Source organism: Thunnus albacares, chromosome 18 (genome assembly GCF_914725855.1).
Source record: "Thunnus albacares chromosome 18, fThuAlb1.1, whole genome shotgun sequence".
NCBI classification, from domain to species: Eukaryota; Metazoa; Chordata; class Actinopteri; order Scombriformes; family Scombridae; genus Thunnus; species Thunnus albacares.
This window is the reverse complement of record NC_058123.1, coordinates 29,227,104-29,248,784: the sequence shown is the minus strand read 5'-3', so window position 1 is coordinate 29,248,784 and position 21,681 is coordinate 29,227,104. Positions and strand designations below refer to the sequence as shown.

General features: G+C 40.1%; 1 protein-coding gene across 1 annotated transcript in view; it reads left to right on the top strand.

The window, feature by feature from the left end:
- The window catches only part of slc12a2 (solute carrier family 12 member 2), a 73,942-nt gene that overhangs the window by 15,003 nt on the left and 37,258 nt on the right, over positions 1-21,681 (top strand). Inside the window, exons 2-4 of the mRNA XM_044332864.1 lie at positions 15,438-15,557; positions 17,110-17,185; positions 18,152-18,247. Of these exons, the coding sequence (XP_044188799.1) occupies positions 15,438-15,557; positions 17,110-17,185; positions 18,152-18,247 (292 nt within the window). The remainder of the gene's footprint in view (positions 1-15,437; positions 15,558-17,109; positions 17,186-18,151; positions 18,248-21,681) is intronic.

The following is a 21,681-nucleotide window of genomic DNA, read 5'->3' as shown; positions in this document are numbered from 1 at the left end:
AAGTAAAGAACATGTTCAGTCTACATGTCACTTCCAGCCTGACCCTGTCACTTGACACCCTGCTCCACATGTCAGAGACATGCATACATGCCAACCAATCATTTTTACAGCCCTGTCACTGAAACTGTAGCATAGCAGTCATGACAGTGACAGGCATGAATCTGGATTTAAAAAGAGGGAAGTAGTATTGATGAATGATTGGGATATTAACAGTCCTGACTATCATTCCTATGGGTTAACCCCCCTAACCCTACCCCCAAGGCTTGGGTGGTATCTTTTTTTTTTTTTATACCATCATACATTCCTGACATTTCACCGGGGTATACGGTATATGACCATATTTATATTAAAAACGGTATATGCGGGTATTTCTATTAAAAAAACAAAACGTAAAAGCTGAGCTGCTGGTGATAGAAATCATTGTAGCATGTATGGCATTGTCTAGTGGTAATGCGTGGATCAGGGTTTTTTAATACCTGCACCCACCTGATCGGTTATGAAAGCAAATCTGCACTATGTGACCTACAAAAATATGCATCAATCAACCACCCAAACCCGACCCGGCCCGCAAACTGCCAACTGCACAGGAGATATGTTATTAATACGAGCACTTTAGTGGAAGTACAAGGCAAAAATTCAGAGATAAAACAATTAACACTATTTCTTACTGTTCATCCAGTACAGCAGAGAAACCACTGAAGAAATGTGAGGAACAAACTTACTGACGGCCAGCAGCTGAATATCATTCAAGATAACAAGACACCAATATGTCATATTTTGGCTAAGGTTTTCAGCAAAGTTATAACTTTGAATCACTGCTTCTGCAGTCTTCACAAGCAGAAATACAGACAGCACCACTCTGCCCTAACCCTGGCCCTAACCCTAACCCCTAACCCTAACCCCCAACCCTAACCCTAACCCTGGCCCTATTCCTAACCCTAACCCCCTAACCCTGACCCTAACCCTATTCCTAACCCTAACCCTATTCCTAACCCTATTCCTAACCCTAACCCTATTCCTAACCCTAACCCTAACCCTAACCCTATTCCTAACCCTATTCCTATTCCTAACCCTATTCCTAACCCTAACCCTAACCCTAACCCTAACCCTAACCCTAACCCTATTCCTAACCCTATTCCTATTCCTAACCCTATTCCTAACCCTATTCCTAACCCTAACCCTATTCCTAACCCTATTCCTAACCCTAACCAGAGTGAAATGTAATTGAAAAACATCTGGGGAACCTGCAAGAGAGGCTTATGAAAACACTAACATGCAGAAAGTATATTACCCGTTTCATGTTTCAAAAATCTCTACAAGGTGCAGAGGCACAAAAAATGTGGGTTACAATAACATTTTCTAAGACCCCCCCCCCCCCCACACACACACACAATATCTCCTCTGCTTTCTCAGAGGAGTGGAATTTTGTCCCCTTTAAGGAATACAACAGTGATGACCTTCATAATCACATTTCCTGTGGCCTGCGGTCCTCGCTCTTCCAGCTCTGCACGACAGATCGACTGTCCGCTCCCAGCACTGCTAAGCTCAGCACTTCACATGCACTATTTACACTTATGGGCTCAGTCACGGTATGAGAGATGAATGTTGACATCACTTTATCACATGATCCCCCTCAACCCCTCACCCCCACAGAGTGGCACAACACAACCTGCTATGGCTACTATAATTGACTAGAATAAACAAACAAATATCATTTCTAAAAAGGCAAAGCCAACAAAATCAACTGTGATCTAAGGCTGCAACTAACGATTATTTTCTTTATCTATTAATCTGTCAGTTATTTTCTCAATGAATGGATTAGTTGTTTGGTCTATAAAATGTCACATAAATGTCGATCATGGTGTCCCAAAGCCTAAGATGCAAACTTAAGTGTCTTGTTTTGTCCCGACTAACAGTCCGCTACCCAAACATATTCTTTTTAGTATTCTTAGAAGACTAAACCAGAAAATATTCACATCTAAGAAGCTAGAATCAGAGAATTTTAGCATTTCTTCTTTAAAAAATGACTCAAAACGATTAATTGATTATCAAAACAGTTGCAGATTAATTTTCTGTCAATCGACTCATCAATTAATCGACTAATTGTTGCAGCTCTGCTGTGATCTGCACAATGTACCCAACTGTCGGTGACCTCTGCACATTGAAATATGTCCAGAGAATCCCTGCTGAATGTTCAACATGAGCCATTAGAGCAAATATCAGATTCTTGCTCAAATTTCTTAAATTTGTACTCTTTATTCTTTGATCAGATACTTCCTGATTCAAATCAAGATTTAGCCAATCGCAGACTGTATTTTATTCATGAGTTCTTTTACAGATGCTTGTGTTCAGACATCATGTAACATTTGGCTTCTTTTGTTCAATGAAAGAAGCCTTTGTAGATAAATACATATATGTTTGTGCTCCGAAACTCAAGTATTATTCTTCATATGTTTTAAATGATACAGAACCTGAATTATGTCCAACACCAAGCAATCAAAACAGAGAGTAAAAGAAATGAGGTTCATTATCAATTTCTCTGCCAATTATTTTCTTCAATGGTTTGAACTCTAAGATGTCACACATTAGTGAAAAATGCTTGTTGTAATTCCCTCCAGCTCAAAGTCACGTATTCAAATGTGTTGTTTTGTCTGCCGAAAGCCCAAATCTATTCAGTTTACTGTCATGTATGACACACTCATCACTATGGAGAAAAAGGAAGTAGCAGATTTTGAGGGTTTCTGCTTAAAAATGACTAAAATATTATTTAATCATCAAAATATTTGCTGATTAATCTTCTGTCTGTTGACATATCGATTAATCATTGCAACTCTAAAACAAAGTATTCCTCTTTGGTTCTTGTTCAAGTAAGCTTTGTTTCAAAGCAGGGAGTGAGTTCTCTTCTTCATTTCAATCACCTGCAAAGAGGAAAGTCACGATTCCCAACTCTTAATGCTTCAACTTGAACTGAGGACACTCTGACAATGAAAGCTCTTGTCTTTTGTAAATCAGTTAACATACCACATGTCTACAGAGCTGCCATGTGCATGTTGTTCAGACATGTGGCTTCAGAGATGACAGCAGTAGCCTCAGCCTGCTTATTGAAGCTGGCTGTTTCATGAGGGAGCTGAAATCAACTTCCTGTAAGCTCTCGGTTAGCATCATGGAAAATTGGCAGACGTCCTTTATATACATGTTTACAAGCCGCCACATGTGTGCACACATGCAAGCCTTACGACAGGATGTGCCCACATTCTGCTCAATTTGCATTCAATTGCAAAATTAAGTTGTTCTGTGACCCGCTTCTGTAAACACATGTATACAAAGCACATGTGATGGAAAATTACAAGTAATAAGGCATAATAGCAAAAAAAAAAAAATACCACTGGAATGTTACAGAGAGCCTGATTCAGCTGAGAGATGTGATTGTGCTTCTTATTTTCTGATATTTTTGTCTGTTTGGGACACAATATTCTGCTCATAGTCTTGAATGTAGCAGCACAGGAAATCAAAAGCATTATCGCACCAATCACAGCCTGTACAAGGTTCAGACTTAGTCATGAAAAGTGTGGAAAAAAATTCACCTGGCTAAAAAGAACTGATAAGCTGATAAGTTGTGTTTTTAGGCTGTATTTGTTCAAGAAAGCAGGAACATTTAAAGCCACTATGTATATGATTTGATTTCTGACTTTGGAGCCCCCTGGTGGTAGTTTCATAAAAGATGTGGTGGCAAGTAGCTTTAAATAAATCAAACAATTTAGAGGGAAATTTCAGGTACTTGTTTTCATACTTTAGTCCATTATGACTGATGGATCATGATGATATTTCACTCACCGTTGCTGAGATTTGATTTGGGAATCAAATCATTCCAAAACACATCATTGAGTCTGACCACAAGTAGACATATAAAATAGTCCCCTGAAAATCTTTGTGGCTGTGGTAGTGAAGAGTACAGCAGCAGATGTGCTTCCTGCTTAACTTCCAGCTGACTACCTGCCTTAGTGGATCAGCTGTGTGTACACTTCACTGCAGCAGCTTCAGGAGTCTCTGGGGACTATTCGATGCGTCTATTTAGGTTGGACACAAATGCAGCTGTAATCTTCCACCTTTTGCCCAGATTGTTGAGGTTCTTGCCAGAATCTTTGTTTTACACATCTCTGGATCCACCACATCAACTCATAGGTGGGAGCCTTTACAACTGATCAGTGTTCCCAACACTGCCTCTCCATCTCAGTCACTTCACTGATGCTGTTACCTTGCTGAGCAACAAAGCTCCTCACTGTTAGCAGGTGCCTCACTCGTCACCTCTTTCACGCTCACGCCAGAGTCGAATAGTAATTCGACACAATTCCATAACAGTGTGAGGCCGGTCCATTTTGGTTCCATCAACAGGCCTCAGTGGGCAGCAGAGAATCCAACTCTGGGAGAGTTTGAGTGCAGTAAAAGAATAATGAAGTGAGTGGTGGGAGGTTTTTCCAAACAATGGAGAGATGTCTGAGCCAGTGGACACCTGATCGTTCCTCTCTGTCACTGATAGAGACATGCAGGGAGGGCGGGGGGGCCTGTCAGCCCTGAAACGGGTATCTGAGAATCCATCAGCATCAGCCAGGCTCAAAAGATGCTTACCTCTGCAATGTAAACTAATCTGTATATGGGACACAGTGTACCAACGGACGGTGCTATTGAGATATTATTAACAAATGCTAAGAGGCTAGCAAGCCATGCTAATGGCCCATAGAGACCGCAAATGTCATTACACTCCACGTCTGACCGACCATCCAAACCTCCAAAATGTTCAATGTACAAAGAGAATAGCAGCAAATCCTGAAACACTGGATAACATGTTTTGAGTATTGAGATGACAATCATCATCATCTATTATCAAAAAAATAATAATCTGACCTTTTGCCAGGAGCAAAATAAGGGAGTCTCCCAGCTCCTTGAGTTACTGTTTTTCAGCGTGTGGCTTTCACCTCTGAGCTGCTGTTACACAACCAACACAGTCCTCTCCTCAGTAAAGCTCAATGGCTGTAGTGATGTCTGTTTTTCCATGATGTGGTCTGGAATTCAGAGGGAAGCCTCACTGACACACACGGGAGCTTTATTTGTTTTTTTGATTAGTTGTGTTGCGTCAGTCCCAATAATTTACAGAGGATGAATTATTCATAAACATGTAGTCAGCAGAACATGCCAGTGTTTTCCTGGAAATAAAGTCCTCCCCCAATATCTTGTTATGCTGTACAGGTTTGTAGTTGTTGAATTGTGACCTGCCAAGGGACTGCTTAAGCTAACTATGGTACAATATGAACATTTATGTTTATTGATTGTATTTGTAAGGGACGGTGTATAATATTAAACAGTAGTCTTGAAAGGTATCATAAAACCTCTTGACTTTTCTTTCTCCTTGGTTAAAGTAAAGAAAAAAAAAACATCTAATTGCCGCCATCTATTCTTTTTAGTACCGATGCCCTTCGTGGAGAGTCATAGTACAGTTTGCACTGCCGTGCTAAGGTCTCGATGCTTTGTCATTGTTGTGCAAAGCCAGCCTTTGTATTGCTTCAGCCATGTAGATAATGTCCACCAACTCATCCTGTGTCGTCTGCACTGTTCTCTGTGCTGTGCATTCAGCAGTGGCGGCTCTCAGCTGCACCACATCTTGAGTTTGGAGTTGTGTGCTTGGTAACTGCTACTAATAGGTGGCATATAGAGCTTGTTGTGCAAAAGAAAAAAATGTCACGGCTGACTAGTTAACTCCAGGACAAATTGTCCTAATACAGCATCTGATGTAACTTTCCTGCTTTTCCTCCCTACTTTCAGTGACATTATTGAAAGTGTTTCAGTCCCCATGGTGACGGTCCTCCTCTGTGATTTTGTGGCCACCTGGTTCCTAAGAAGGTGGTGTTTTTCTGTTGCATGAGTGTAGAGTGTTTTTAAATCTATTTATAGATGGAGCTGATGTGAGCCTGTCTTGATCCCCAACATGAACAAAATACTGTAAATCAAATGCAGATTTCAACCAACATCAAGACTTAAGAACTTTTTCCATCTCAAATCCGAAGCAGAAGCAAAGCAACCGTCCTTTCACATAACGTCAGGCTGCTTTTTTATTTGTTCCAGCTCCTCTGATTTCCTCACTGGTTCTAAGGGATGGGTAAACAAATCGGTTGTTACATGTCGATCGGAAGAAGATTCTGTCTTGAACGGTTCAGTATCACTGTGTGAAACTCCTTCAATATCATCCACAGGGCTCCGCCAGTAATTTAACAATGGCAACAGATGACATGACCTTCACCATCCTGTTTCATCATTAGTGGATAACCAAAACAAAGATAAAAGAGACATCTTGGAATAAGTTTTCCAGCTCAGTAGTTTGATTTGAGCATCTCTTGTTTTCTCCCATATGTGTTCCTGTTCCACTTGTGTGTCTGTTGCAGATTATCCCATCGGACAACATTTGTTAAAACCTCTGATCGTTTCTGACAGATTGATGTCAATTAGAGAATGTGTACCGATCAGGAACACGATGCAGAGAAACCAGTGTTTCCACATTCCTGATCTTCACTTTCACTAGTGTCATAAAGAGAAATCAGTCAAAGCAAACAGGCCTAATAAGTGTTCTAGCTGTCTGTCATGTGTGTTTAGAAGAAAAAAAACAGCAAATACAGCGTAGTCATGGTACTCATGGAAGGAGCAGTCCTGGTCTGCATGAGAGATGACATGAAGAGGCAGGCTGGAGTTGGCATCAGTTCTGACCTCCTTCTACAAATCAACCAAACAGATGCTCCCTGGTTGATAGTGTCCCTAATGCCACAGAAGGGCAACAGACCTTGATTTCAGTGTTGCGTAATGACATCAGCAGCCTGACCTGACATCACTCTTAGCTAAGAATGTACTGTCCTGTTGCCCAGCTGTTTTTGCCAGATTACGAATTTAATTATCATCATAGCCAACCTTGTGGCACATAGAGGCGTGCTGGAGCTCAGCTTGTTCATTAAGTTTTCATCATTTTAATGAATTACATTTAGTCACCCATGTTGAACCAAGGATGACTGTCAAACCTTAGTTCTGTTTTCACACTGACCAAAAACACCAACTATTGAAAGTCTGAATATCTTTGATCAGATACTTCAGATTTCACGTGTTCAGTTTTGACATTTTTTGACTGTTTTATTGAAGCTGGTTTCTTCTTCTACAGCTGCTTGTGTTAAAGCAACATTTTGAGAACTTGGGATTTTTTGTTAAAGGCAAACTTTTTCAACCATCTTTTTGTGTCTACGTGACTAATGGAAACAACCATTTTTGAAACTGGTCCAGTATTAATTTGCTTCAAACTTCAAACCAAATCATGACAACAGTTTGATCTATGGATGAATCAGTCCGATGAATGATGAACCAGCATTTTGTGTTTCCTAATAACTGAAACTACCTATTAATTTTAGTGCTGCAGTTACAACAGTTACTGAAGTCAGCATTCTTTGAACAGCTTCATGACACATCATGTTAATAGAGTTGCTGTGTAGTGTCAGTACCTGTATTAAAAGATCTGGATGTCCTTAAGTTTACATTTGGATTTATTAAAAATATTTATTTTTAAAACTATTGATCAGAACAATAGTTCAGGTAGATACAGGTTACCACTTTGTTCTGCCTCCTTCATGATGCCTGGGCTGCTTCTCTGTGTTTCTCTTTCCTCCTTCATCACTTCTTTACTTTCTCCTTGTTTTACATCCTTCTTCCTCAATTCTGTCTCCTCTCTCCTACTTCATTCACTCGCTCTGAAATGTAAAAAGCTTCCTTTTAAAGATCTGACAGAGAATGAATCAGAATTTGCATGGAGGGTTGGTTTGTTTTAAACAGTCATTTAGCAGGAGCTGGTGCTGGTTTGTTGGTCCATGTTAACAGTAACAGCTGTCTCTGTGTCTCATACAAGGTTACAGTGTTCAAATGGTGAACAAAACAAGCGCTACCAGAAACTATGGATAGGAAGCGAAGCTAAGCTAACAGCTGTAAAGTGATGGAGGATCGGTGTAAACACTATTTCTGAATCTGAGAGGTGGCAACGCAATATAGTGCAACTCTACAGACTCTACAGTCAGTGAGTATTGAGTCATCAGATAAGTGCTTTCTTTAGTGCAGTGTATAAACAACGACTTTAGATTTTAAATCAAATCACCAGGCAGCCAGTGTCAATAAGGCTTGGCGGCGCCTTCAGTGGAGCAGCTGATCCCAACATGTTCAACGAGATCTCACACAACGAAATCTTGCGCGAGATCTTGTGCACAGTGAGATCTCGTGGCCAGATCTCATTGAACATGTTAGGATCTGTTCCACTGAAGGCCCGGCCAAGCCTAAAGGCAGATGTCTGGATTCATCTCAGATTTAAAATCCATAGGAAAAGGCAGATCTCGGATTAATCGGATAATCAATTTTTTAAACCCAGCCCCACTTGGGGTTTTCCTTTACACGCTTGAAATGATCCCACACTTTGGATGCTTTCCTGCCCGACATAGTCTGATAACTTTTTAACAACTATGCACAGCTCTCAAATGGAGTTTGAGGGTTTTTTGGCGGGACCACAGAGACCAGTCCTATAAAAGTCACTGACTTGGCTGGGTGGTCGCCATGTGTCGCCACTTCCTGTATCCGTCGTTTCAAATTAAAAACCCTCAAGTGTTTCATACATCGTCCAGCCAGATGCTAGGTTTTGACCTAGTCTTGTTTTTTTTCCCTGCGACTAACTGACCAATGAAAACTTAAGACTCGTTTCATTGATGGTTTGGTGGAATATTAGTGGGCAGCTCTTTTACATCCTTCACACAGCTACATCTGTCACTTTTAATGTTTACAACAGAGTGTGACACCATGAATGTGTGTCTATGACAACAGGCTTTTCACCGTGCTTTCATGTGTGGCCATTCGTAACACTTTTGTCCTCTCATGTGATTGGATGTAGTTTGTCTCCCTTTGAGAATTTGACCAAACATTTAGCGGCAACTTTCAGAACTTGACAGTTTTCTATATACTGTGCTGCAGATAGAATTTGGTCAGAACAAGCGAGACCTGTGTTCACCACATCTTATTAAAAATGAATGTCAAATCAGGCAAAGGTTAGGTCTATTACAGTTCTTCAGTCTCACAAAGTGATCAGATGTTCTGAGCTAATAGGCTTGTGTTGCACGCCTCAAGATTTTCACTTGGCTCTTACATCTGTATGCTCTGGAGCCCATTAACAGACACTCTGCGTCATTACCCAGAGCTGGATGATATCACTGCTTGACTGCTAGAAGGTCAGGCAACTCCAGTCTTAAGACTCCTGCAGGGTTTAGTATAAAGAACAATGGGTGAGACAGCAAATATTTGAAATTAAAGGATAAGAGTGTGACTCATGTAGAGACAGAGACTTACAGTTATGAAAGAAGTTCCTCCTGTAATTTCCTGCTTCGTCCCGTGTGCCTACATAGACCGGTTGTCTTTTGGACTGATCCCAACACGGCTCCTGCCAAGAATTTTATTTTTATCTTTATTGAGTTCTGTTAGATACCTGACATTTAGTTTGATTCCAACAGACTAGTCATGATTGAACTTTTGGGTTGGGTGCACATCCTTTTATTGTCTTATTGTCTCTATTAAAGAGAAGGGTGGGGTGGTAACTAATGCATGAACCACATGTAATCTGTGAGATGCACTGTAAGCATGTCAATGCACTCAATCTCCATAATAAATTCCTATGTTTCCTGTGTAGAAATACATCTGAAGTCCCCTGCTAGGAAGTGTTGACAAAAATATGTCCCCTGTTTTCATTTTCTGCATACCTTCTTCTATATGCTTTGTCAAAGGGAACATCTGGATTAAATTTGTATGCTTTTTGTAGTTCTGAACCGATGCTGCGCTCTGCAGCAATATTACCTCATCAAAGTGACTGAACCCCACACCTGATTTGTGTTCCTAGCTGCCACAGGATATGCAAAGTTTCAGAGTTGTGGTAACCCAGACAAGGAAAAGAAGGTTCACAGCACTCTGCATGAAGGAAAAGGCTGACGGACTGTATATATGTTTTTGGCCATATTTTGTGCCTTTATTGGAGTGACAATTCAGAGGTGACAGGAAACGAGGGAGGACAGAGACAGGGAATGACATCCAGCAAAGGTCTGCTACCAGGATTGAACTGCTGACATTGCGGTTATGCAGCATGCGTCTTAACCGGTAGGCTACCAGGACACTCCATGTGTTCATTATCAACCCTAAAATCAACATGCAAGGCCTTTAAACAAATATATATGGTATGTCTCATGGTTTGGAGAAAACCCCCAAAAACATGGAGATATAACCATCTACTTTAATTTAGCATAATAAGCCAAACTTCCCAAATGCATCAGTGTTTATTTTCCAAATCAGACAAACAAGAACTGCTGGAATAAAATAGTCTAAAATTAATTAATTACATTCAGAAAATACTTAATAAAATAATAAAAGAATGCACAAAAGACATTGTATCAAGCATTTGAAACCAGACAGCTCTTAGCACGTGATTATGCTCAGTGTTCCATTCATACCCAGCCCTGACTGGGACCTGCACCACCAGTATCACCAGACAAAGCCCTGCCCCCACTTCCATGCTAGCTTTACTAGCAAATTAAATTGTTTCCCATTTAGCTGAACGGAATACTCCAATATAATGTTATTGAATAAAACCCTGTAAAACTATGTGTGGAACAGAAGCTTGCCCAGGCGTGGAGAGCCTCTCTCACTGCCATGACCAGATCCCAGCAGCGTTGCTGAGTCATTGAGGGGGTCACAGCCAGGGTGTTCATGTTGACAGATGGCCCAGGTGAAGTGATGCTGAATGATGCTCAAGCCCTCCCTCCCTCCTACAGCTCAGCTCTCTATATGCCAGAGAGCCAGCACTCTTGGATAATTTATAACACCTATTTATATGCCCATTGTAACATGGCCTCTCTGCTGGGAGATATTTAGTCGCATTTGTTTCGTGTTTCCTCTCTTTATCTACCATGGACCTCGCTCCACTCTCTAGACATGCTTAATCATCTCAGAATGAAATTTATTGTGGTCTGTAAATAATTGCACAAATTATTCAGGGGAAAAGGAAAAGAAACAACAAAAATGATAATTGCTCCCAACAAAACAGTACAGTAGAAAAGGCAAGAAGGGAGAGAAGATATAGGCTGAATCTCACTACAACTGTTCCATAAATTTCACCCCTTTTACAGAAATACATTTTTTACTTTCTCTCATTTTAAAGAACGTTATGATACTTTAAGGTTGTAATTAGTTCTTCCTTTTTTTATTTGGCCTTATTTATGATTTGTGCTATTTTAAAACCATTCATTCACCATGTGATTGCAGTCTGGTCTACTTTGCAGTTTTTTTGTTCGTTGTTAAGATAATGGCCTTGAAGCGTCACTTCCTGTAGATGTGTAACATTAAAACCCTACCAGAAAATAGTGGGATTATGCCTTTTGTAGTCTTTCTTTCTTTCTTTCTTTCTTTCTTAGGATCCCCAGCTATTCTTCTATGCATACAGTCATACACAATATAGCCTCATAGGAGAGGAGAAGACATTAGACATCCTTTCAACAGACATTAAGACAAACACACAATTATAAATCAATCAGAATTCCTCAAGAATTCATAGCAAACTTGATTTTTTTTTCCTCTTCATATAAATAAATAGTAATTCTTAATAAACATAAATCCTTGTCACTCATTTAATTCCAAGAAAATAGGGTATTAAAATGCATTTCTCAGCAACTAAAACAACAACCTCCGATTTAAAGATTTAAAGAAATACAAACAAGCCAGAGCATTCTTTCCTCTATAGTAGAGGAGGATGTGGAGTTGGTCTGGCTATGCAAGACTATGCCTTTGGAAGGCTTTTAGTGTGAAAAATCCTGTATGTGCAAGAAGCGTTATCATTGATAGTAGTAACACTGATCAAAAAAATGGCAATGTAGAAAAAAGTAGAACTTTATCAAGACAACAAGTAAACAAGGAGAAACTGTTGGGTTTGTATTAAGAGCAAATTAAAAAGGAAACATAACTTTCTCTATTACTTACTATACTATAATATATAATATAAAACTATAATATACTTACTATAATATAGAAAATATGCACTAAAAACAGGAAGAACTGGGAATAAAAGTGTATCTGACATAACCCTGCACTCCTGGTGACAATCCAGCAATAGAAAAGAAAAGGTAGGGGAGGTGCATTAGAATGAGCTGAGCAGTATGCAGGGGAGCAGAGGTATAGAATAAATGTCACGTACAGCGGGAGTTGTGAATTGGAAGGAGATTGATCCACCTCCTTCCTCTTGAGAGATAAGATATTGCTGTGTCACTGCGGCTGATACTTTGTCCGTGTTTTACAGAGATATGAGAAAGGTACTCTTGAACATTGTCCTGTACAATCTACTCGTTTTTGAATATCCAAATTTTTTACTCTTAATTATTGTATTGTCTCTGGTCACTATGAAATGCCTGTTAAATAACTCTATAAACTAGCCTACAATTAAAGAGGTGAGTGATGAGAGTGTGTAAGTTCAGTATCTTCATAAGGTGGTATTCAGACACTGCCCTTATTGGTCTGAATACCGCCTTATGAGGATACTGACTCACTTGAGAGTCTCTTTTTCTCTCCTCTTTTTTAAAAAGAGTTGGGAAGCCGTCAGCAAAGTCTATCAAACAAAAATGTCCTCCCCTCCTCCTGGTAACGTCTTTGTCCTCCCTCATCTGATCAGTCTGATCAAAGCTGCCATGATAAGAGCTGTGATTGGCCACTGCAGCGTGATGTCAGGTTGTGTTTCTCCAAAAGTTGATGCGGGTTCAACTGTCTCGCTGCAGGCTGCTGCGGCGGTGCCCCCGTGGCCCCCCCCAACCCCCACAGCCTAAACACACTGCCCTCATTAAAATGAATGGGACGGACTGGCGCTTTCACCGCAACGCCTGATTTGATGTGAATTCAGCCTGAAATGCACCAATAACTAGTGTTAATTTGCACAATTAGTCAGAGAGTTTCTCACTGAGAGGATGTGCACGTTATTGTCCTCATCAGTGAACACGGACCCTGAGGACATCACTACTGATCGATGAACATGGACTGCACAGCAGGCCTGAACTGAATCACCGCACTTCCTTTCCATCACTGTAAAATGAAACAGTCACACAGTGGAGGAGGATCCATAAACCCAAGGTCATCCATATCCACATACAACAGTGTGGATATGAAACGTCAATGTAAAAGATTACAATAAAAACGTTCAATTCAATCAGGACATCTAGAGAATATCATTTATACATGTTCCATATTACAGCTTTTAAGAGTTGTTAACATGGAGCTTTAGCTTAGAAAAGAGAAATAATGAGATACATTTATGTAACATACACTTTATGACGGCTTTATTCTGAAAATACAGCAGGTAGAGACCCTGTGTGTGTGCTTCTCTCTGATGTCAGTGGAAATGTATTGAACATTAGCAGCATGTCAGTGACCTCCTCAGTGAACAAGTGAACTTACGCACAAGTCAATGCTCACTCTTACCACAAAGCCAGCGCTCAAAATACCAAGGTTGGTCGGTCCATCCCTTGTCCACAGCAACATATGTTGATATCCTCTGGACAGATTGTCATCACATTTGATATGGATATATAATAGTTTTGATGACCATCTCAACCTTTTAGACAGGGCATTGAAAAGCCTTTTGTAAGAACTTTCATTTGGCAAAATGAAGCCAAATTGTTGTCTTCTATCTCTCTCTCTCTCTCTCTCTCTCTCTCTCTCTCTCTCTCTCTCTCTTTCTCTCTCTAATAGGCAGATAAACATAACGTTTAGGGCTGTGCGATATGAACAAAATCTCATATCCTGATATAGGTAATTTCATATCCCAGTAATGATCCATATCCCGATATAGCACATTTTCTGTACATTCAATGAATAAATAGTTTCTGGTCCCGTTCTAGTCACTGTCTCTCCTGTGTGTGTGTGTGTGTGTGTGTGTGTGTGTGCAGCACGCTCTCACTCAGCGTCGGCGGGCATGAGTCATCCGTGTGTGTGTGTGTGTGCGCAGCGCAGCAGAGGAGAGACAGACAGTGGTGGAGAGTTGACAACAACTACACTCCTTACCATACTTTAAGTGCAATGAAAGGTTCACGAGTAAAAAAAGCCAAGAACAGTAATTAACTGATGTAATCTGTCCAAATGATGAAAAATATTGCCATAAAGATTATAATTAGATGTTTTTCTATTGTTACAAGATATATATGTTCAGTAAAACAGTACTTGTTCTGCAGAGGATTGATGTCTCTTGAAGTCACTCTGTATTGACCCTCAATACTTTGTTGATACCATCTGAAATGTGTGTGTCAAACTGTTAAGTAGTGAAAACTGGTACTGAATGTCTGGTCAGATTCAAAATCTTGTTCACTCGTTCTTTGTCTACTTTATGAAATGCAAAACGGATCATCAGTTCATTGGGTGAAACCTTCTGGTTCTGGTGATCACCTTGTCTTTCTTCTATTATCACTCTTACATTGAAATATCTGCAACACTGGATATTTTATAATGTAACAGAGAAACTGCCTCCACATTTGCAGCTTGTACACTGCAGCCCCCCGGGCCTCCTAACAGACATACAACATTATAAACGTGATGTTATATGATAAACGTGATGGTTATCGCTCACTTTTGTTTAGCTCTTGTAAAGTATGTCAAAGGTGTTCTGAAGTCATGCTGTTAGGCTTATTTCTGACGGGCGCCCTTTTATTAGCCAGAGGAAGGGGGGGGGGGGGGGGGGGGGGGGAACACCGTGAAAGCATCGCAGCAAGGGCAGGGCATTGGTTTGCAGACGTCCTGTGTTCATCCTGAGGTCATTACATGTGCTATAAATGCAGGAAGGACAGTATGCTGTACACCCACAGAGTCCTGGCAGAGAGGCCACCAACGTCACAACATTGTGTTTGCACAGGAGGGAGGCTTCCTGTGTTTTAACTGCTCTAGTAACACAAGGACACACGTCCTTTGTGAATGTCTGTCTGCTTTAAGGTATTTATTAAAAGTAGCCTGGATATCAGATTGGAATACAGCCAAGTCAGATCCTTTACAGATCTTTTACACAGTTGCTTTACAATCACCCTTTTTAAAAATATACAGAGAATACACAAAAGTTTTTTTTCTACAATTTACAGTCCCAGTATTTATTTTCCCTTCTTAGGGTGTCTTGAATGTAATTTTGAGAACTGTTATTGTATTGAGGCTGGAAAGATGAGTGTGATTTGGTGTGGTTGTTGTCAAGCAGCTTCTCCCACCACAGCTACACCCAGGATTCACCTGCTTTCACCAAATAAAGCTGAATTTCAGTCTTTTCTCCACACAGTCAATGTTCTACATATAAATATGCTTTTAATTTTTGTGCTTCTTAGGAGCCATTCGAGGATGGGTTCGCCAACGGAGATGAGCTGACCCCGGCTGAAGAGGCTGCTGCGAAGGAAGCAGCTGAGTCCAAAGGAGTGGTGAAGTTTGGCTGGATTAAAGGAGTCCTGGTCAGTAACTTTCTACATGCAGTTATTTGTTCATCTCTATTTTTTATTGCAGTCATTCAATCTTTTCTCGTGGTTACTTTCTTATTTTAGTGTTTTTTATTCTTCAAATCCAGTCACAAACACTGCAAATGACTATATAAACAGGAGACAGCTCGTTTTAGAACATATCATAGTACTAATATCAGTAATATGCTACTCTTACTACCTGGTTTTAAGGGGGTGGCCTATGAGTGTGATTTGTGATGTAAGTGCATGTAAACACACTGAATGAGGTGGATCACAGGTGTTAAGTGTGCCACTCTGTAATTTGAAACGTACATGTTGATAAGTCACACTCTGTTCATGATTTTGGGCCATGAGTGTGAGTCACCGCTGGCTCAGAGGAAGAAATCACTCACAACACCTGGGAGACGTGATTCATGCAGAGCTGTTTGAACTTTATTTCAAGTATATTCAGCAGGAGGATGACTTTCTCATCCCGTGTCTGGATATTATCTTCCTGCTTTTATTTTGACATGAGAAGTCCGTACTTCCCCTGTAATATAAACCTTGTACTCATTCTCATGTCTGTTAGTTGGTTTTGTAATGGCTTTCATCAAGTGGTGGAGGATATTTTTTAAGTATGACATAAATGTGATGTTCAGCTGATTCCTGCAGGGAGAGGAGGCTCCTATAGATCAGGGTCAGCTGAAGACTTGCAGCTGGGAGGGATTCTGTATCTTCCTCAGCTGAGTCAAAGAATAAACAAAGACTATAATGTGGAAAGAACACAATCCATGTTGTCAGTTTAGTTCAGAGATGATTTGGTACCGTTTTAACAGTTCAGTTCCATTTAAAAAAAAATCTGCTTTTTGAGTTATGAGATAAAGATGTCATCTTATAAGATGAAAGTCAAGAGAATTAAATAGTAATTTTAAGCGATAAGTTATATAAATAGACATTTTTATATGAGATAATAATTGTGAGAATAAAGTCCTAATTTTTTAATTAGAACAGTAAGGAGAAAAAGATTATTCTCAAATGTTATAATTATATTGTGACTTGTACCTCTTAATCCCATATTATGAGGATACAGCAACATGTGTCCAACATGTAGCCAATCATTGACCGATCATTGGCTTATTACAGCTACAAGTTGTACAGTCCAGTCTGAAAGGAGTACGAGACATAAAGCAGCATGCGGCGGTTTAGTGTGTCGACATGCTGGTTCTTATTTTTTTCACCAACACCAGCTGAGCCCTGGAGTCCTCTTATTGATAGTGTAAGCTCATTCTGAATGAAAAGTTCTCTGTGAATGTGTTCTCAGATAGATAATGTCTCCTCACAGGACTTTTGAGTGGTGAAGTTGTTTTATTTCAGGAAGCTTCATATTTTTTGGCCACATGTTGCATTAATTTGTGTCTCAACACTTCTCAGTCTTCCTAAACACCATGTTGAAATCTTGTTATTGTTCACCTGTCACTATTGATATCAATACTGTTGGAAACGTCCAGCAGTAAAACTGTACTTGTCCCTCCTCATGCATACACAGTAACAGTCATCCTGTCTGCAGGTCCGCTGCATGTTGAACATTTGGGGTGTGATGCTCTTCATCCGCATGTCATGGATCGTGGGTCAGGCTGGAATCGGTAAGTAGAGATCACTGAGAATGATCAAAACTGACTTGTTTACATTCAGCTCTCAGTATGGTTACATGGTGCTGCCTTCAGAAGGAACTTGTGTTCTGGACATGAGAAGTTGTGTATGCAATCTGCCAACCACAAATACATGGTGCAAGACTTCTGTTTTCTGCATTGCAGTGTCATGTTGAGGAACAAAGAGACTGCTGAACCAATCAGACTTTAGATATAACTTGTTAAAAACACCTCTCATGTACTCAGAGCTCATATAACGTTACCACTTTACCACAAATTGTGTAAACTGCTTTTAAGGAGACATTCATGTTCTGTACAGCTGTCAAAACAAGAAGTTTCACACTTCCTGTTTTGATGCTTTGTGTCATCAGCTATCACATCACCATCAAAGTCACAGTTTAATCCATGCACAGTGATCAGATCCATACTTGACTGATCAGGCTTTTCATTCTTGAGATTTGGGAACATGAATGCTTACTAACTTGTATGACCCTCTAAATGCAAAACAGCTAGAATGGTCAACAGTTTTTTCTTTTTCTGCTAAAGGAATAGTTGAAGACCCTGTAACGGCCGGTGTTATCATCCAGCCAGCGGCCGGTCAGGAGTGTTTCGCTTTGATGTGACAAAGACTGCACATAACTGATACATTCAAATGTTACTGTCCAGTAAAAGCGAGCCAGCAGCCCATATTTACTGACATGTGGGTGCTCACAGGGTGGTCATTTCAGACTCTGTGTACAAGACTGTGTCAACTCCCCCTCCGGCACTTGTTGATAATTCTCCACTTTGATGTGAAATATCAGCACAAAGTGACACATGTGGCAGACTGCTCCGCAGCAAGCCCGTCTTGTTACTTTTCACAGAGCTCTCGGAGTGATTGGAAAACCTGCTGGAAAACTGTTAACAGTGTTGCACATTCTTTTCAAGCTAAAACTTAACACACTGTGTTTTCCTCTGCAGCTCTGTCCTGTTTGATTGTTCTCATGGCCACCGTAGTGACGACCATCACCGGCCTCTCCACTTCCGCCATCGCCACCAACGGATTCGTACGAGGAGGTATTTGTCACGTTCTGTAATAGCATTCACAAAGAACACAAAAATATTGACTCCTCCTGCTTTTAGGAGCAGCAGAGTTTTCACAGAACATCCAGCCTCTGCCTGATGTGGAACGAGGTAATCCACATGTGTGATTTTAACCAGCGTGAGCAGCTATCAGTATGCAGTCAGTCATCCATCACGGCGCAGTGTCACGTGTGCAGATCTGTTAGGACTTAAATGTAAGAAGGGTTAAAAACACATCTGTCCCTGTCGTCTCAGCAAGAGGGGAAATTCAATGAGTTTCCACATTGCAACACTTAGTGTTGAAGTGAATGGAAGCAGTGGTAGCTCTGGCAGGGTGGTCTGACATGGATATTCACACCAGGTCATGCACAGTAGGCCGCTAACTAGTTCAATATTTCATAGTGAGATGAAGATGAATTCAAATCAGAGTAGAAATGGTATTTTTGTTGTCCACATATTGGATTCCTTCCTTCTGGCCTCAGTGAGGATGTTTTTTTGTACATTATGGGAATACCATGATCCATATTGATAACGGTTATATTTAATGTACTTAGATTTGTAGTTTAACAGTGTGGGTAGACAGTATTGTCATTTTGCTGTTAATAGCGAGTGCCCAGCCATCCTCTAGTGTAGGCCTGCCTCATGAGGTAGAACCTTTGTACTCCATAAGGTGATTGGTTCATTCTTCTAGAGCCAATCACATGCTGATGAATGCTTTTATACTTTGCGCCAGGACTTTTTTAAAGGTGAACAATGTGTTAAATTCATGTTCAACCAAACATCCCAGTTCATTCTTGACCCTGGAAACCAAACAACCCTCTGACTAGTTGTATCTGGAGCTTTCAACCATATCACCAGAGGTGGAAACTTACCAAGTACATTTACTTAAGTACTGCACTTGAGTGCAATTTTCTGATACTTGCACTTTAATTGAGTATTTCCATGTGATGCTTCTTTATACTTCCACTCCACTACATTTCAGAGGGAAATATTGTGCTTTGTACTCCACTACATTTATTTGACAGCTTTAGTTACTTTTCAGATGAAGATTTGAAACAATGGATAATAATCAGCTCTGCAAGCACTGACTTTCCATTTTATCTCAGGGTCTTATCATGAACACAAATAATCTTGCTTCATTTTACAAGAATACATTAGTCATTTCTAGTTGACATTGTGAGTGTATGTGATGTTCTATTATGTGTAGCTTGTACTGTTATTGTGCTGTTATTTGTTTTGATTGTAACCTGCCAAAGGGACTGCAGAGGAAAATTAGCTATAAGCTAACTCTAGTACAGTACATCAAGTGGTAACATTTATGTTTAACACTGTAATGAAATGAATAAATAAGACAAGATATAACAAGCTTTTAAAATACAACAAATTGTTAAAGATGAAACCAGTGGTTTCCAACCTTTTTGTCTTTTGACGTCTTACATAAAGCAGTGTGTAGTCGGGGTCACATTTCACATGTCTATGAGTTGTTAACAGCTCCACCAAATAGTGATTTTTCCCTCTAAACTTCTCACATCACAATCAAAATAATGTTTTATTTTATGCTGATTCATGGCTTTGTTTTCACCAGCGCCGTTTCTTTTCTTCATTCACTCTCCAGCTCGCTCAACCACCACTGCTCTCTCTCTCTCTCACTTGTTCCCGCTCTCTCTCGCTCTGGTGTCAAGCTGGGGAGGAGAGGCCAACTTTGAACACCAACAGACAAATCCCGCATAGTAAACCTTTAAGTAAAACAAGTACTATCGATATAATTGTAACAGCTACCGAGCTTGTGTATAGATTTATCTCCATGACAACTGAGAACAGATCATGTAATGTAGTGGAAAGCATGTGGACCTTGAGTGTTTGGTCAAATGATCAGTGTTTTGGTGCCGGAAGCCAATGGAGCATTAAAATAGCAGCTTCTGACATGTATGAACTCACTGGGAATGACAGTGCACAATGTTCCAGGACTGACCAGGTGTTCAGGTACCAGTAAGGTAGGAAGACGGGTTTGACTAATAGATCCATGAGTTTAAAGCCACCAAAACACTGCTTAACAATTTATAATACTACAAGACAGGATTTTTATCACAGCAGCAATCATTTTATCCTCAGACACAGTAGAATTATCCTGGTCACATTACAAAGTCAACAGGAATTTCAGCTTGCATGTGTGTGATTAACCAACGCGGCGCCTTGCTGGAAAACATCACATTACTTTGCAGAAACAGTTGAACCAGGTTAAAGTTTTTTACTGGACAAGTGTGTTTTGTTCTGGTGGTCGTGTTATTGAAATATATAAGGGAGATGTGTGTTTTCATACAAACGTATGTCTAAACACAACCTTACAGTTCAAGCCCAACCAATCATCTATACATTATACTACTACTATTAAATCACCCGCACAATACCAGCAGCCCTTCAGCACCTACTTTCATCTCCTCTTCCTGCCATTGAGTGTAACATTTAATGGATAGTTGAAGTGTAAGACATTAGTGAAAAGGCAGAACAGAGTCGCTGAGGATGATTAATGCAGAGTTTCTTTCAGCTGTTTTTTACATTCAGGTAAGATGATACACTAGTGAAATGTCAAAGCAGAGATTTGTTGAGGCTTGTTACAGTAGAGTTAGTTTGAACCTTTGTTACATTTTGTAATTATTGTCACATTAAAACCTAAGTGCTGAGTCATATTTACCGTTAAACTGAAGTGTGTTTTTCTTTTTTTCCTCCCCTGGTTCTTCCTTCTACTTCACTGGGTCATGGAACCCTTTTGCTCTCTTTTCAGATACATGATCACCTCCTAAATCCTTTACTGGTTATCCTGTGTTTAAAAATAGTAAATCTGTATAAATTGAACTTTGTTTGAACTCTGACAGAGAAGAGTTTCCATTGTCAGCGAGTCCAAATGGGTGGCGATGTGAAATGAGTCTGTTCTGCCCAGTAAAGTGTGAGATTTTAATCACATGACTTGAGACTAACTGTATTACAGTCTACCAGAGCTTGTTTGTATTGTATCAGAAATCCACTTAAGTATTCCAGGTATTCCATAAAGGATGTGACTAGTGAATTTCTATATAGTTGCATATGTGCAGAGCCAAACCAACAATAAACTCATCCTACGTACTGCGTGTGTATCAAGTCTTATTCCACTGTGCTGTAAACATCCGTTGTTGTCCAAAAACTATTAAAAACACGTCAATGAGTCGCACAGCTGCACTGAGTGACATGCTTGCTTTTCCCTGAAGACAGCGGTTATCATAGTTTGTTTAGAAATGGCTCCAAAGAGTAAAAATAGGCAGACGTCACGGCGCATGTGTGGAAACGTGGTTCGGTTTACAGCTTCACTTGTTTGTTGTGCTACATAATACAACCTCTTGACATTGTATTACATAATAAATTTCTCAAAGAACAGCACAAAATCAAGAGGTTGT